The following is a 17,774-nucleotide window of genomic DNA, read 5'->3' as shown; positions in this document are numbered from 1 at the left end:
TATTGTTCATGTTGCGTCTCTTTTTTAAAACACGAGTGTAGTTATCATTAGGTGGACATTTTAACATTTTGAACCATTAAGTGGATTGATTTAACATTAAATGCACTTTAAAGTTATTTACTAAAATTATTTAACATTAAATGCACTTTAGTATAATGAACTTTAAAATTATTTACTAAAAAAAATAACAGTTTTTTAGGGGTGTTGCTGGTAGCTAGAGTAAAATGCATCATTGGTCCATATACTTTTATCATTTTCCCATGTTGGTCCATACTTTAATTTTTGTCCCATGTTGGTCCAGTTTATAATTGACGTGTCCCAATTTAGTCCATTCCGTTACTTTTGGGCTAACGTCCGTCCGTTTTCATCATGTGCCGTACATATGGGCTTTTTGGGAGGGCAAAAAAGTATTTTTCCTTACATTTTTGCCACCATCTCCAAAATAATAATAAAAAAGAAAAAAAAAAGAAGGAATAAAAAAAAAAAAAACAAGCCCAACAGCACCCCTACAAGTCCACAACACTAACGTACCCCACCCCTCTTCTTCTTCCTTTTTTTCTTTTTCTTCTTCATCTTCCTTTCTGCAACACCCCCCCTCCCCCAACGGAACAGATCATCTACATTCCCCCACACACCACACCTATAAACATAAAATTAAAATTAAGAAAAAAAACAAAAATAAAATAAAACAAGATTAAATGAAATAATCAAAATTTAAAAAATCAACACTTTAAAAATCTGTGGATGTCTCAGAAACCTCTGCAATCCCATCTTTGCAGAGGGTATAGGAACTCTCTACAAAAATCTCTCAGAAACCCCATCAATCATCATCATCATCCCACAAATTTCTCCAAACCCAAAATCAGTGGATGTCTTCAAACCCACCCTCCTTCATCTTCCTTCACTTGCTCTCCTTCACAAACCAGAAGAAGCCGCCGCCGAGAGAGAAAGATAGTGATATAGAGAGAGAGAGAGAGAGAGAGACAGAAAGAGAGAGTGGGAGAGAGAAATATAGTGAAAGACAAAGAAAGAGAGTGAGAGAAAGAGAGAGATGCATGCGGCCAAGAAGGGTTGTTTCCGGGGAGGGATTGGGTACGTAGATAGCCGGACTGGGGGAGGTAGGTGGGAGGGGAAGGGTTGGGTGGGTGTGGGGAGGGGGTTTCAGAATCCTTCCTTTTTTTTTTTATTACTATTTTAGAGATGGCACATGAAAATACTTTTTTGCCCTCTGAAAAAGCCCACATGTGCGGCACGTGATGAAAATGGATGGACGTTAGCCCAAAAGTGACGGAATGGAATAAATTGGGACACGTTAATTACAAACTGGACCAACATAGGACAAAAATTAAATCGTGGACCAACATGAGAAAATGATAAAAGTATGTGGACCAATGATACATTTTACTCCCGGTAGCTATTTCACTTTAAAATAGCTAACAGCCATAGCTATTGGACTCACTCCAGCCTTTGATACAAATTAAGCATTTAGACATTCAAGTACTTCCCCAGGTTTGGAATTACGAAAAGAAGTAGCTACAAGTAGAGAATCCACATCTTTCACAATAAACATGCACACACATGAAAATTGCATTTACCATGCATATTCTAAAGTAGAGAATATCCACATCTTTCACACATGCATGAAGTGCATTGACCATATTCTAAAGTAGAGAATATCCACATGTTTCACAATAAACATGCACACACATGCATGAAGTGCATTGACCATATTCTAAAGTAGAGAATCCACATCTTTCACTATAAATAGCAAACCATAGCTATTGAACTCACTCACTCCAGCCTAGCTAGCTTTGATACAACTTAAGAATTTAGACATTCTAAAGTACTGCCAAGTTTGGAAAAATATGTCTGCTCAACTTTCAGCATATCAAGCTCAAACCCCAAATGCCAGTTCGAATGTTAATCGACCTTCAGCTAACTATTCTCCAAGCATTTGGAGTGATCATTTTCTATCATATGCTTCCATGGTAAGATATATGAATGTCTTATAGTTACAAATTAATGAGTTGCGCCATTTAATTAGTTTTATATATTTCAGAATTAATAGATATTAATTTGGAATTTTATTTCATTCGCTTATATATATCACTATATAAGTACTGCCAAGTGATAATTTCTCTCTGCTCGATCTACAGACCTTAATTTTTATTTTATTTTTTCAATTTGTCTGACTAGGAAACGGAGACTAAAATTGAGCGACGTGCCCAAAAACTAAAGAAAGTAGTGAAGAGGATGCTATTGGCTCCGGTTACAAATCCCTCACAAAAGTTGGACTTAATTGATGTCATTCAACGCTTAGGTGTGTCCTACCATTTTGAAAATGAGATTGACGAAATTTTACAGCAAATTCACAAGAATTCATCTGACTATAATGACCTACAAAATGGTGATGACCTTTACACTGCTGCTCTTCGTTTTCGATTGCTCAGACAACAAGGTTTTAACGTTCCATGCGGTAAATTCTCTCAGTGGTTACAAGTTTACAACGCTGTTTTTTTAATGCTTTCGGTACTGTAACTTTTTTGTTTGGTACCTATGTTAGACGAAATTGGGCTATTATAGTGATGTGTGGCATCTATTTACTTGTCAGTTTAATTGAGCTAGAGTCAGTTAGATAAAGTTAATTAATACCCTATTAAAATGGACTTTCCTTTTGTAGTGTGGATAAGTTTGACTAAGCATTAAAGTAAGCAGTTAGTATCCCTTAATAGGTGGGATCTAGTTAGCTAAGTATATATAAATTTGGGTCCCTGTGCTTGAGTAGAAATACGCTTAACATTCAGTTCTTGTTACCTATTGACAAAGTTAAGCTCTTAGTATACTACTAAATGTGCAGAAGATTCATTTTTGTAATAGCTTTTGTGGAAATGTCTTTAGTAAGTATTATTTTATTACTGTCGATCTATTACTATTGTTTTAATTGATTGGTTATTTAATTTGAAGTGATTCATTATTTCATTATCATGTGGATTGATTGATTATGTAAGCTACTGCTAACAACCTAATCATATGGTATCGAATTCTATAACACCCGTGTGATTTTGAGTGTTTACTAAAAAGAATCTCATCAATGGTCATGTAATGTGTTGGCTGGTCATGCAGATATGTTCAACAAGTTCAAGGACAATGATGGAAAATTTAAAAAATCACTTATGAATGATGTAATAGGACTTTTAAGCTTGTACGAAGCGGCGCATCTTATGATACGTGGAGAGGATATACTAGATGAGGCACTAACATTTGCCACCACTCATCTTGAGTCGGTAGCAAACCGTTTGAGCCCCCCACTTTCGAAACAAGTAACTCATGCCTTGAATCAGCCACTTCGAAAAGGTTTACCAAGAGTGGAAGCTAGACATTACTTGTCTATCTACGAGGAACGCGATTCCCATAACGAAACTCTCCTAAATTTTGCAAAGTTGGATTTCAACCTACTCCAGAAATTCCATCAAAAGGAACTAAGTGATATTACAAGGTTACTACTTAAACCATATCACTTAGACTTGTTAAAGCTGTGGGCTCTCTTACACGTACTAGTGACAATTAAAGAAAATGCTATATATAGTTCTGTTGTACTAATTAATAATGCAATATATTGATCAGGTGGTGGAAGGAGTTGGACGTTAGAAACAAGCTACCTTTTACAAGAGACAAAGTGGTTGAGTGCTACTTCATTTGGGTTTTACCTTTGTACTTTGAGCCCGAATACTCCTCTGCCAGGATTACATTATGCAAAATTATTGCCCTGGTATCTATTATTGATGACATTTATGATATTCATGGCACACCTGAGGAACTAGAGCTCTTTACTGAAGCTGTTGATAGGTTTGAATTAGCACCACCTGGCCTCTTATATATTGATCATCAATAATTAATCCTTTTTAATTCAAGCCAGCTAGGAAGCTTATTAATTGCAACAGACAGTAGCTTTGGTTAACTGATTAAGTCATCACTTGACATGTATTCTAGCTTATTATTATTTTGTTGGTCAGGTGGGACATCTCTATGATGGATCAACTGCCAGAGTATATGAAAGGCTGTTATCAAGCATTATTGGAAACCTATTGTGAAGTCGAAAAAAAGCTTGCAAATGAGGGAAAACTATATCGCATCCACTATGCGAGAGAAGCGGTATTTCAATTCCCACTACTACTTTTGAGTCTATATATAAGTACGTTTTACAAGCTCAGCGTCATATATATGGTAATTAAATTAATTATTGATCTCTAGCTATCCTCAATTGATATTTGTTTAGATGAAAAAACACGTTAGAGGTTACTTGGAAGAAGCCAAATGGATCCACCAGAAACACATACCAACACTGGATGAATACATGCCCCTATCACTTTTGACATGTGGCTACCCATTGATAACAACCACATCCTTTGTTGGAATGGGAGACGTTGTTACAAAAGACTCCTTTGATTGGTCGTTGAGTGACCCCCAAGCAGTTAAGGCCGCATCAGTAATTTGTAGACTCATGGATGACATAGTGTCCCGCAAGGTACTTACTTATTAATTAAATAGTACATGCACTGTAATTAATTAAATTTTTCATGACATTAATTTATATATATATATATATATATATATATGATCGATGTTTCTTCTTCATGTTCAAGGAAGAGGCAGGACAGGACTTCTCAGTTGTGGACTGCTACATGAAACAATATGGTGTCACAGAAGAAGAAGCAATAATCGAACTTCGTAGACAAGTGAATGACGGATGGAAGGACCTAAACGAAGCGTGCCTCCACCCTACAGATGTCCCCATGCCCCTCCTAACTCCAATTCTTAATCTTGCGCGTGCCATGGATGTTGTATTCAAGAATGATGATGGCTACACTACTAATGATGCAACTGTGCTCAAGGATTTTATAACTTCTGTACTTGTCGAACCCGTGCCTATATAACCTTAGATTTTCTATTTCTTCTTTTTCTTATAAAAATAATGACGAAAATAAGTCCTGTGGTAGAATAATTAAGGAGCCAGTACGTCCTTTAAAACTGTTTCAAGGACAGTGAGTCCTTGCAGTTGAAACCATGCATGTCTGAATTAAGTCATAATATTATAGGATTGTAATAAAGATTCAATGAGTTAGAGTTAATGAGAAGCATTTGAATTCTTTCATCCATGTCCTCTCCTGCACTCTTCTTCTATATATGAAAGTCAGAGCTACGAAAGCCTCAAGGTTTGACAGAATGCTCCATGTATAAAGCAACCAAAATTGACAAGGAGCCAATCATAAAATTTATTGTACCTGCAACTGTAAACAATTATGTGTCAGTAATCCTGATCTTTTTTACCTCTTGTGAGAAAGAAGATAAAAACTAGTGAGTTATTAGAGTCAAACTACTCGGGTACAACCCAAGGCCAATCCGACCAAAACCTATTATCAAATTAACCCTGTATATATATATATATACCAATATAACTGGTGAACTGCAATCCTATAATGTATTAGATGATTTCTATGAGAAACGATAAGGTAGCATTTTGTCTTCTTTTTTTGAGGTGTATATGTAATTGAGAGAATTTTTATTCATTAACAAAATAAGCTTGTAATTGACACTAACCCACTCTAGCACTCTTACGCAAATTTAAAAATTCTAATTGTACGTAGTAGTTTTTCATTTATTCATAGCCAAAGTATATTTTTGATCCCTGTACTTTAATGAAGTTTCCATTCTAGTCCTCGTTCTTTTGATTTTGACAATGTTAATCTTGTATTTTCATTATTTTTTTCAATTAGGTTCAAAATATTAACTCAATTTATTTTTTTAATATGATGTGACAATGTATATAAAAATTTTGTTAAAGTACAAAGACCAAAAATGCTGTTTGGCCTTTATTCTTTTATAAATTTACGCTAAATCCCATTTATTCACAGACTAACGTATTATGTACGACGTTGTAGTATTATTGTTCTGCAAATAACCTTATGATCGAGGCGAGCGGCTGGCAAGGAAGCCACAATTAATCATTACAGATTATGATTAGGGAGAAGAAAGTTGATCTCTATGTTTGTGTGTGAAGAGAGAGAAAGAAAGAAAAGAATATAGGAGGAGAGAGAAGGGGATATTGATAGTAGTATTAGGAATTTACTGTACATACATAGGAAATGGTTAAACTTTTATTCAATACTTACATTTATTGCAAGTTGGCGAAATAATAGAGCTAGCCTGTCTAGCTAGATGCATAGTGGCATAGTGCATATGCAAATGTAAAAACATGTGAGTGAAAAGTGTGTGCTGTAGAAGAAAAGTCACCGACCCATGTGACTTTCATTCATTCTTTTGATTTGCAATTCGGTTTGCATGTTCCAACATGCAGCCAGAGGCAGCTCTCTGCTAGTAGCGACTGAGCCACTAGCCGTCTATCAATCTATTTTCTTGTAACAATCACTATATTTTAGCTATTTTAGTATTGCATATAAATTGCAAAGCATCGAATCCCTTTGATTCACAACCAACTCTTAAGGTAGGTTTGACATTGTTTTTTAAAAAGTGCTTATATTTAGTAGCATTTTTGTTGAAAGCAGTTTTACTCATAAGCAAGTATAATTTTTTGGAAAAGTTCTAAGTACTTCTTGCAAAAGCACTTTAATGTGATTAGGTACTTATCAAAAAGTCACTTAAAAGTATTTTTATAATGTAGAAGTACTTTTATTTATTTTTGTCAAATATTATTAAAGACGTTTCAATAATTTAAAAGCGTATTTAACAATTCTAAAAACAGTGTCAAATAGACATACCATTAATTTGATACAAACAAGATTGAGCTAACATCCACTATGTCTGTCCAAGTTTCAGCATGTGAAGCTCAAATACCAAATGCCACTACTACTCCAGGTGTCTAGTTATATATAACTATTTTATCATTTTGATGATCAGGTGGACATCTCTGCCATGGATCAACTGCTAGAGTATATATTGAAACTCTATTATCAGGCACTGTTGAATGTCTATAGTGAAATTGAACAAGCGCTTTAAGATGGAAAATTATATCTGATCGACTAGGCGATTGAAGCTGTAATCCTCCTCCCTGCACTATTATAGCTTTAGTAATACTAATTATACCTTTGTTGTCATCATTTATGTAATTATAGACAGTGATTAATTATGTGGCTCTCTCAGATGAAAATTCAAACGATGATAGAATACATGTCCTTAGCACTTGTGACCACTGCCTACTCAATGCTAGCAACCACATGCTTTGTTATTGGGAGATAATGTTAAAAAAGATTTCTTTGATTGGTTGCTCAAGGGACCCTAAGGCCATCCACAGTGGTGAGAGTGAGAGTGAGAGTAAGACATAGCCTGAAAAGTGATTTTTTGTCCTGAGAGTGAGAGTGATATGTGCTGAAGCTACAGTGGTGCTGAGAGTAAGAGCTGAGAGTAATGTAATTGTATATAATTAAATTAAGCCTAAGTTAGATTAAGTTATAGTTAAGTTATAATTTATAGTTTAAATATTTATAAAAATTATACCATTAGTTTTATTTTAAATAGATCTTTAATATAAGGTCAATATTGACTATATTTGAATTTATAATTTTATTACCTAAAATATAAATTCTATATTTTGTCTCCACCAATACCTTTATTTCATTTCACCAACATAAAACAAGAAAATTTAAAACAAACATAAATAAACATAAACAAATAAAACAAAAAACAATCACAAACAAACACAAACAAACACAAAACGACAGCCACAAACACAAACACAAACAAACACACAATGGTATTGGAGACATCTTCAACATTTCGGCGTTCATCGCCGGCGTCGGCGTTGTGCTTGGCCACGACTTCCTTCTCGCGTCCAAAGGTGCTGGACCAAATCATTCTTCAGTTGCCGGCGGAGTGTTGTTGACCGTATCAACCTAACCCGAGAAAGCCGTTGCTCTAAAAGAATTGGCTGATAACTTTGGCCTCCATCATATGGTTCAGTGTCATACCGTGCCACAGCCCGGGAGATTCTTTCCTGAACGTGGTCAATGTCATCGTCCGATTCATCGTCCTCGTTCTCTGGACGCTCGTCCTCAATGATCATGTTGTGCAAAATTATGCATGTCTTCATAATATAGCCCAGATCATTGGCTTTCCATCCTTTGGCGGGCTTTTTTAGAATCTCCCATCTAGCCCTCAGAATCCCGAACGCCCTCTCGACATCTTTCCGGTAGGACTCTTGATATCTTGCAAATAGCTGACTTGCCTCTCCTACCGGATTCGTTATTGTTTGTATAAGCGTGGCCCATTTGGGATAGATCCGATCCACTAGATAATACCCCATTGTGTAGTCATTGCCATTAACCTTATACTTGATCTGATGGTTTCGCATCTGCTCCTCATCATCAAAAAGGTGTGAGCCATCCAATACGTTGATGTCATTGTTGCTCCCTGGAAAACCAAAATTGGCATGCCAAATCCACGTGTCGTACCCGGCAACGGCCTCTAATATCACAGTTGGGGTGTGATAATGGCCTTGATATGCCCCTTGTTGTCCTACTGGGCAATTTTTCCATTCCCAATGCATGCAATCCAGACTCCCTAGCATACCTGGGAATCCTTTTTTTTTAGCCTTACGCAATAGCCGTTGGAGATCAGCCACTGTTGGTGTGCGGAGGTATTCCGCTCCGTACACCTCCGGAATAACTCTTATGAACTTCTTGAATGACTCCAGCACTGTGGTTTGGGCAATTTGGAAGCCCTCGTCTGGGGCATCAGCCGAGTACCCAGCGGAGAGCATTCTCATGACCGAAGTCAGCTTTTGCTCTGGCGTACAGCCCCATCTTCCAGTAGCGTCTTGTCTTTGTTGGAAGTAGACATCTTTGTTGCACACATCTTGCATCATCTTTAAGAATAGTGATTTCTTCATCCGATAGCGTCGTCGGAACATCTCTTCAGTATATCTTGCTCCAGGGTCGAAATAGTTGCTCATAATAAGACCATGGCCTAGTTGTCGGTCTCGAGGGATATATCGTCGTGGTTGGGATGTGCCTCCATGTATTGGCCTTCTTTCACTTCGTTGTGTATGTCGTCGGTAAGCAGCCATGGCACACGCCGTGATATTTGCGAGCTGGTCATCGTACATGTCTAGTTGTGCCTGAAACATCTCTTCATCTGAATCATAATCGTGGGGGGTAGACATCCTGAAGCAAAGTGTAAACGAATTTTCTGCAATTACTAAGCAGGGTGAATTGGTGAAGGCACGACATGGTGAAATTTATAGACTAGGTGTGATAATGTAAACGAATCAGAATCTTATCATCTTGGAAAATTAAACGAATCAGAATCTTATCATCTTGGAAAGTTAAACGAATCAGAATCTTATCATCAGTGATAATAGGCAATCTTATCATCTTGGAAAGTTAAACGAATCAGAATCTTATCATCTTGGAAAGTTAAACGAATCAAAATCTTATCATCAGTCATAACAGGCTATCTTATCATCTTGGAAAAGTAAAGGAATCCGAGACATATTTAATAATAGGGTATTTTATTTTAATTCATAATAAAATGCATACATAAAGTACACGACAGAAATAGTTGGAAAAACAATGACATGTCAGTCATATTGTGAAAAGTCAGTGTTGGGGAAGTACCCTCCCGAGCTTGACGTGCCCTGATTGGCCTCGTTAGCAGCACTTGCCCTCCACCTCGCCAAAACCTCACGCTGTTGTGCCTCCCAAAACGCTCGTTGTTCTCCGTGCATGTTGGTGAGGTCCTTGCCCATGACCTCATAATCTTGCTGCTTTTGTTTGAAATCGGTGTGCTCTTTGATCAATCGGTCGCGTGAAGCAGCTATGTCCTTCTGCCCGTGGCAAAGAAACCTGATACTATCGGCAAGGTCATCATCATTAGTATCAACTTGTTTGGCCCTCTTGGAGTTGTTTCTACCAGGTGGCCTCGGGCGACTACCGCTAAGTGGTTGAAAGGCCGGGGCATCCTCATCCGCGCTCAATTGAACCGCTTCAGCTTCGGTATCGGCATCAGTGGGGGTGTCGGTTTGTGCATGTTGCCACTTCACAAAGTGTTGCATCTTAGCAAAACAATGGTGCCAAGAAAATTCCGGACTGTGCTGAAGGGTTTTAATTCTTCTCTCTGCCCTTTTTCGTCTTTTCGATTTCGGTGGGACCCACTTTGATAAAAAACTCACACACTCTCACTCTCAGCCGGATCCTCTCCTCACCCTCAACTCTAACCCTCACTCACCCTCACTCTCATTACTCCGGCCCACTGTAAGCAAAATTAGAGCTTCAGGGCACTCTCACTCTCACTCTCAAGCTCACCACTGTGGAAGGCCTAAGAGTTTAAACTTTAAAGGCTTCAACAGTAGCTTGCAGACTCATGGATGACATGGGGGGCCACAAGGTACTATTTAATTACACTACTTGGGGATTTTGCTCTCTCTTTCTTTTTCTTTTCCCATTTTTCATGCATATGGCCTTTTTGGCCTTAACCTTCTTGATGTCCATGTAGTTTGAGCATAAGAGAGGGCATGTTGCCTCAGCTGTACGTGGACTGCTACATGGAGTGCCGGCCCTGAAGGGAGCACCGAGTGCGACCGCCTAGGCCCACCTTCAAGGGGCCTCACAAATTTTTATATTATGTATATATTAAATATATATATATTAAAAAAGATAGTTATTAAGTTTATTTATAATGTTTTTGCTGCAATTAAATCTTTTTACTTATTGTGTCAGAGCTGTAGTTATATAGTTTATTTCCTTAGGCTTAGGCTCCTCTTTGTACCAAAAAAAAAAAAAAAAACTAGGTCCTTCTAAGATATAAAATTTGGGTTCTACTTCTGCAACCTAATTTTCCTTGAATATTAGTTGAAAGCTACCTTTTTTTTTTTTTTATTACCTTAATTTATGTTTGGCCAACTTGCTTCATTTTTCTTTGGCTTCTCACGTGAATCACAAGAGAAGCAAGCCAACATCCTCATCTGCATGGAAGTGGGTCCTTTTTGCCCTTGGGTTTACACCTTTTTTTTTTTTTTTAATCAAAAGTACATGCCTTTTTTCTGGAAAGTTGGATTCAAAGAGCATGTTTGCTTTGAATTGGCAAAGACGGATCTTTACCTCTCCATATAGTCTTGTGGAAAACTGGTTTTTTTTTTTTTTTTTGTGTTCTCCACAGGCTCTTTCAATCTGAAAGAAATTAGAGAGATCCCATTAAGGCAATAAGGTAATTAATGTTTGTGAGTGTATATTTTTCCCTTTTAATTTTTCTCTTATATTCCTATAAATTTTTTTTTTTTTCAATTATTTTCTTGACGTTCAACCAAAAATTTCCTAATTGATTTTTCGATGTGATTGAAAATTTCCTAATTAATTTCTTGTTAATTGTGAATTGTTTTGAAAAATATTTTATTAAGGGCCTAATTTAGATTTCGCCCTTAGGCCTTCCAAAAGTCAGGGCCGGCCCTGGCTACATGTTACCATTTCAATTAATTTTGTCAACAGAGTTCAAACATGAGCATCTTTTTCATTTGCAACATGATATATGAAACACATTGTTACGTCTCCCCTGTCTAATTTTTGCAACGATATCTGTATGTTTAGTCCTCCACACATGTCACTGGACTAGACACTATCTGCTTCATCTCATGCAAGTCTTAACAATATATGTATATATAGATAAATTAACAAGATTCTCCAATTGTGGTCCTGACTTTATCATGGTACGTATTTGCTCCACCATTTTAATCCACAGAAATTGAGTTCAGCTACCACTTGTTTGGATTTAAGTATCTGCACCAAGGCCAAGCTTTACAAAGTATATATCTAAGAGGCAATAAATCAAACACGTAAAGGGGCAATCACACAAGACACCAACAATTTCATTGTTCGACCTTAAGTCTATATGTACAGAGCTAACAATAATCCAGTTTTTATTATCTCATTTATCCTCTCAAGTTTGCACACAAACCATACAAGATATGAAGTTTAGGAATATCCAATAACAATGTTACGTTGGAAGACCATAAATTCGTAAATTTTAACCACGTAAATATAATCAAAAGGCAATCTAATCAATTATTCATATGGTAAGAGAACATTTTTGTACGAGTACCTCCTTTAAGCTTAACCGAGGACAACAATAATCTCCCACAATTTATAAAATTTCGAATCAACAAGAGTGGGGAACAAATGGCAGAGGACTAGAGGAGTCCAACTTGGAAACTCAAAGCAAACCCCAAGGTGCAAAAGGCCTTTTTCTTTTCTTTCTTTCTTTCGGTCCTACATTGAAACAGACTCATTGAGGCTACAACGGTACAACCCAATGGACCTTTATGAACCCACAACAGCATTTCTCCCTCAAATATTAATATTCCGTTTCAACTAAGTTACAAGGTAGGGTACTGCCAAAGAAAGAGATCCTAGGAACATTCCCAAATCACCCTCCACGTGTCAATCCAAAAGCATCACACTCCTTGTGACAAGGAAGTGCACAAGCATACATATCCAATTCCCATACACATATAAAAAGGCTTATATGCATCATATCACCACCAGGCACCAGCTCTTAAACACATATTATAAAAGTTACAAGTTACAACCCAATTAAATCCAATATGCCTGCCACCTCATCATCCGACCCGGGTGAGCAGAGGTCCGACCTCCGGTCACCTCTTCTAGCGGCGAAGAAACCCGTCAAAGATCCCGAATACTCGGAGAAGCTATGCATCGACGACATGCTTCAAATCTATTGCGGCGAGTTTGGACCCTGGCAATTGAGGCACTTTGTGCTGACCAACTTGGCTTGGGCTCTGGAGGCGTTCCACACCATGGTCATGATCTTCGCGGACCGCGAACCGGCTTGGAGGTGCTTGGCGGGGGCGATGGGGTCGGGTTGCGATGGGACGGCCAGGACAGTTTGTGGGTTCGAACCGGGTTCGTGGGAGTGGACCGGGGGAGTGGGGAGCTCGACCGTGTCGGAATGGGGCTTGGTTTGTGAAGACAAGTATAAGGTTGGCTTGGCTCAGGCCTTGTTCTTCGGCGGCTGCATGATTGGTCAGTTGTCCTACTCTCTCTCTCCCTCTCTCCCTCTCTCCCTCTCTCTCTCTCTCTCATATTTATCCGTTGGTTTTATTATTTATCAACCATTCATATTCCTGCCAAAAAAAATTAAGCAATTTATAAATTAAATCACGTGATTAGACGGTATATAAGATGAACTAGAAACAAGTAACAACTAGTGTAGAAAGTACAAAGTTACATTTTTGGACCAAACTTGTTTGATAGCGAATTGGCCAATTGCATGTGCAATACTGCAATGTGCAAAGAAGACGACAGTACGTATATATATATATATACAGGCTCCTTCTGTTGAGGTATACCTCAACTTATTTATGTTGAGGTATGACCTTGTTGGGGTCCACACGAGTCGTTTTGTGTCGATCCGAACCGTTCAATTTTTACATCTTCATTGATAGATCATCTTTGCAAAAAATTAGTCAAATCCGAAATCATTTGCCTATCTAACTTTGATAAAACAAATGGATGGTTTCATCGAAAATATTTGATTCGTTCATTTATTTGATCAAAGTTAGATAGGCAAATGATTTTCGATTTGGCTAATTTTTTGCAAGGATGATCTATTTATGGAGATGTAAAAATTGAACGGTTCGGATCGACACAAAACGACTCGTGTAGGCCCCAACAGGGTATACCTCAACATAAATAAGTTGAGGTATACCTCAACAGAAGGAGTTTGTATATATATATATGTATGTATGCATACACACTATACCTTTCTAAGGATAAACTAAGTTAATGGGTGGATAAAATGTGAATGCACTTCAACCCTATATGTATATTATTTATTTGCTCTAAGTGCATAAGATAAGGTTTTTTAACCTCCATTTGATTTGAATTTTTTGTTTTTTTGAAAGGAGGCTCCATTTGAAGTTAATGATTAAAGAAATATGAATTTGACAATAAAGTTATTATTTTTTTAAGAAAGAAACTATAAAAGTAATAATTTAAATTTGAGATGACTAGGTACAATGAATTGTTATTTGAAGTTTACATGTTAATTTTTAAGTAAATTAACAAAAAGCCACAAAAAATTATAAGTTTCACATATAAATCCATAACTAAACTATGCTTGAATACCTTACTTGGGTATGCATGAGCTTGAATAGTATTGAATGTTTTATACTTGATTTTTCTTGAATAATAAATAGATTAGAAGTTTGGGTTTATGATTAATAAAAGTTGTATGTTGTGGCTTATTAATAAAGAACTATTATTTTTTCTAATACAAACATCTAAAAAAAGAAACTCTTGTATCTAATATTCTAATATTAGAGAAACTATCTATATGATGTTATAAATTCACTCAAATTATAACACTCATAGAATTATTAATATTTAAAATCCTAAACTCTAAATAACACAATTAAAAAATACGTTATAATTTGAATGAATTAATAAAATCACATGCATACAATAATTTTTTGTAATATTATTGGTCTAGTATGATTAGGCTTATTATTAATTGAACATAGGTTATACTAAAAAAGACAGAGATGGAAAATACGGTGAAACTAACGTTTGCAACTTTGCATAGTGCTAGCTAGATATGTATAAGCGTGACTGAAGTCAATATATGCGGTACCCAAAAAAAAGAAGTCAATGTATGCGGATGCTTTTCTGAAAAGATGAGAGAAGATATTATGTGTAATGTAATATATATATATATATATATATATATATTTACAACTTTACAAGCATATGTACTTTGCTATATTGACGTGAGGATTTAAGAGTGAGTATGTTTGTCCGTTTCCTAAAGAGTAGCACAGAAAATGGAAATGCTTAAGAATCAACCACGAAGCATCACCATCAATTGGACCTGCAGCAGTTACAGGTCTGAGGTATCACGTGTTCCTTCTGCACATATACAGATCGAAAATGTAGGGCATCAGTCATTAATTATGATCCCCTAAAACATAAGGGACCTTCAACTTTCTCAAATGTCTGGGTATATCATATTAATCATTTAGAAAAAATTTATTTTGCCAATATGTAATGTGATTTGTCTAATATACATATCCTTAATCTGAATTATTAATTGAGTGAACTCTTTTTAAACTTAGTGACTTAGTGTGTATAGATTCCCAGTTCGATGGCATGATGTATGCCTGTAAACATATATGATGGCCTTGAAGGTGCCATAGTCGGATGATAAAACGTGTACAGTGCCATTATTAATTCCCTCCGTTTAACAAACTAAAGATGGAATACTCTATCTGAAAAGTAAGATTGGGCGTGAGTTCTTTTTTTTTCTTAAAGTGACTTGTTCACATGATAGGTTGTCTGTTCCAATGTACCTAGCTATAAAGTACTTCTTTGGTCTTTAATTCAATCTTTAACTTTGTTTTTGTTTTTGTCTTTAACTTTCTGTTTTCCCTTTTGTCACTTTAATTTCTTTATGTAACTGTTTGCTAGCTTGTGTCTAAGAGAAACCATAATGGGGTGTTACATTGTGTGCTGAGGTTACATTGTGTGCTGAGTTAGATATATATTCAATAATTTTTTCCATTAATTAATTGTCATCCATGAATTAAGTCTGCACATGCACAAGTTATCATCATTTAAAAAAAAAAAAAAAAAAGAAGAAGAAGAAAGGTCTTGAATTATATATAACATTCATATTTAGTTTTAGTTTTAGTTTATTTATTATTTTTTATTTTTTATTTTTTATTTTTTATTTTTTATTTTTTATTTTTTATTTTTTGTTTTTTATAATTAAGCTGATATTTCAATCAATACATCAAACAAAACACATGCACCAGCCTACCTGCAAGCCATATTAGGCCTTGCCAGGTAGCGTAGCATATTTCATTCCTCCCTTATCTTTACAAATATGTATGTGTTTGGTTAGTTTTCATGCATGAGTCATGAACCTGAGTTCTTCAAGAAAGGGAAGATATGACACATGGTTTTGATGAAGACAGATAACAAATGGTACTAGCTGGTAACTTACCTGTAATGCTTGCTTGCTCAGTCATGATCATGTAAAGTTGTGACCATGGTTCTAATTAGCACGATGCACACCTAAATCATATATGTACTAATCATATATACTAAAATGAGTAAAACTTTTTATACCATATTTAATTACAGTTTTACTACATTTCTAATATATAAAGATGAAATGATTATATATACAAGTGGAAGTGAAGACGGTGTTTGATTTGGACTCATTGTAATTTGAATTTTCCTTTAATCAAATTAATTTGGTTGTGGATGTAATATCATATTTCAACTTGCATGGGTACTAAATTAATGAAGATTTGGCATGCATTACTTTCAGGTGCTGGAATTTTTGGGCACTGTTCAGACTGTTTCCTAGGAAGAAAAGGCTCCCTAATAATAGTATGCACCATGAACACCATCTTCGGTTGCCTAACAGCACTCTCCCCATCCTACTGGATCTACGTCCTCCTCCGTCTCCTCACCGGATTCAGCACCGGCGGCGTTGGCCTATGTGCCTTCGTCCTTGCCACCGAGCCCGTCGGCCCCACAAAGCGCGGGGCCGCCGGGATGTCCACATTCTACTTCTTCTCAACAGGGATCGCACTACTCTCCGGCATAGCCTACATCTTCCAATCATGGCGTGAACTCTACATCGCCTCCTCAATCCCATCCCTCCTCTTCCTCATCCTCGTCCTCCCTTTCATCTCGGAGTCCCCAAGGTGGTACCTTGTGCGAGGCAAAATCAATAAGGCCATGAAACTCATGCGCGCCATTGCCAAGCGCAATGGCAACCACCTTCCTGATGGGGTGGTTCTAGCCCTTGATGATGAAGCCAAAGACAAGGAAGAAGCATACAAGGGTGAGGATGAGTTTGAGAGTAAGGAAGCAATAAGTGGGTCTTTGATCGACGTGATCAAGTGTCCAATGACTCGAATTCGTTTGTTTCTAGCAGTGACCATAAACTTCCTCTGCTCCGTGGTGTACTACGGGCTGAGCCTGAACGTGGTGAACCTAGAAACCAACCTGTACATGAACGTACTAGTGAATGCGGTAGCGGAAATGCCAGCGTTCACAATAACAGCAATGTTGCTTGACAAGTACGGAAGGAAGCCCTTGGCAATTGGGACGCTCGGGTTCAGTGGGATCTTCTGTTTCGTTGGAAGCTTGGTGGGGAATGATGGGGCGTGGAAGGTGGTGAAGATGGTGTGTGGGGTTTTTGGGATTTTCGGGGTGGCGGGGACTTACAACTTGCTGTTTATTTACACCACGGAGTTGTTCCCAACTGTTGTTAGAAACGCGGCGCTTGGTTGTGCCCAACAGGCGGCGCAGATGGGGGCAATTCTGGCGCCTTTTGTGGTGGTTCTGGGTGGGGGGTTGCCGTTTGCGGTGTTTGGGGTGTGTGCGATTGTGGGAGGAGTGTTTGCGTTTTATCTGCCGGAGACGCTGAACAAGCCTTTGTATGATACCATGACTGGGATGGAGGATGGGGAGAGTGCTGACAATGCTTGCACAAGTACTAGTGTGTGACATTAAAGGCTCATGTTTTCTGCGGTTTTTTATTTTCTCCAACTATATACACTACTTGATTACAATAAGTTTGTATGATCCTCATAATATACAATACAGAGCTTAACTCATTTCCTAGTTTTAACAATGGAGGCTACTTGTCTTATAATCACACCAAATAAGCTAGAAGCTTCTGTAGCTAGGCAACCTTACTAGCTAAAGTGCGAATAGGCCCATTCACCATATAAC

The 17,774-nt window shown here is 37.2% G+C and overlaps 3 protein-coding genes across 4 annotated transcripts; 2 read left to right on the top strand and 1 right to left on the bottom strand.

Moving 5' to 3' along the window:
* The first annotated feature begins 1,810 nt into the window (after positions 1-1,810).
* LOC147298170 ((-)-germacrene D synthase-like) lies at positions 1,811-5,152 on the top strand. Of its 2 annotated transcripts, none has more exons than XM_086236680.1 (7): positions 1,811-1,988; positions 2,197-2,476; positions 3,124-3,496; positions 3,625-3,846; positions 4,014-4,152; positions 4,277-4,525; positions 4,644-5,152. In XM_086236680.1, the coding sequence occupies exons 1-7, from the start codon at positions 1,866-1,868 to the stop codon at positions 4,932-4,934; spliced, it is 1,677 nt and encodes a 558-aa protein (XP_086092806.1). In that variant the 5' UTR covers positions 1,811-1,865; the 3' UTR covers positions 4,935-5,152. The 2 variants fall into 2 exon arrangements, with proteins under 2 accessions (XP_086092806.1, XP_086092814.1); XM_086236688.1 differs by having other exon boundaries at positions 4,648-4,831.
* Positions 5,153-7,798: 2,646 nt separating this feature from the next.
* On the bottom strand, positions 7,799-10,066 carry LOC147298169 (uncharacterized). Its single transcript, XM_086245193.1, has 2 exons — positions 9,630-10,066; positions 7,799-9,176 (listed from the first exon to the last, which is right to left on the bottom strand). Exons 1-2 carry the CDS (start codon positions 10,064-10,066, stop codon positions 7,799-7,801), a joined length of 1,815 nt encoding a protein of 604 aa, XP_086101319.1.
* A 2,447-nt stretch (positions 10,067-12,513) lies between these two features.
* Positions 12,514-17,661, top strand: OCT4 (organic cation/carnitine transporter4). Its single transcript, XM_086228750.1, has 2 exons — positions 12,514-13,046; positions 16,357-17,661. Exons 1-2 carry the CDS (start codon positions 12,608-12,610, stop codon positions 17,544-17,546), a joined length of 1,629 nt encoding a protein of 542 aa, XP_086084876.1. The 5' UTR covers positions 12,514-12,607; the 3' UTR covers positions 17,547-17,661.
* Positions 17,662-17,774: the final 113 nt, after the last annotated feature.

This window comes from Dryas octopetala, chromosome 1 (genome assembly GCF_963921425.1).
Source record: "Dryas octopetala chromosome 1, drDryOcto1.1, whole genome shotgun sequence".
Taxonomy (NCBI): Eukaryota; Viridiplantae; Streptophyta; class Magnoliopsida; order Rosales; family Rosaceae; genus Dryas; species Dryas octopetala.
The sequence above is the reverse complement of the archived record's forward strand: the minus strand, read 5'-3'. Positions and strand labels throughout refer to the sequence as shown.

Excerpts from the sequence above, each read along its gene's own strand:
- OCT4 (XM_086228750.1), top strand. The coding sequence starts at position 12,608 with ATGCCTGCCACCTCATCATCCGACCCGGGTGAGCAGAGGTCCGACCTC. Across the intron at positions 13,047-16,356 it reads CTTCGGCGGCTGCATGATTG|GTGCTGGAATTTTTGGGCAC; the intron begins GTCAGTTGTCCT and ends CATTACTTTCAG.
- LOC147298170 (XM_086236680.1), top strand. The coding sequence starts at position 1,866 with ATGTCTGCTCAACTTTCAGCATATCAAGCTCAAACCCCAAATGCCAGT. Across the intron at positions 1,989-2,196 it reads TTCTATCATATGCTTCCATG|GAAACGGAGACTAAAATTGA; the intron begins GTAAGATATATG and ends TTGTCTGACTAG. Across the intron at positions 4,526-4,643 it reads ATGACATAGTGTCCCGCAAG|GAAGAGGCAGGACAGGACTT; the intron begins GTACTTACTTAT and ends TTCATGTTCAAG.
- LOC147298169 (XM_086245193.1), bottom strand. The coding sequence starts at position 10,066 with ATGCAACACTTTGTGAAGTGGCAACATGCACAAACCGACACCCCCACT. Across the intron at positions 9,177-9,629 it reads GGCACGTCAAGCTCGGGAGG|GATGTCTACCCCCCACGATT; the intron begins GTACTTCCCCAA and ends ACTTTGCTTCAG.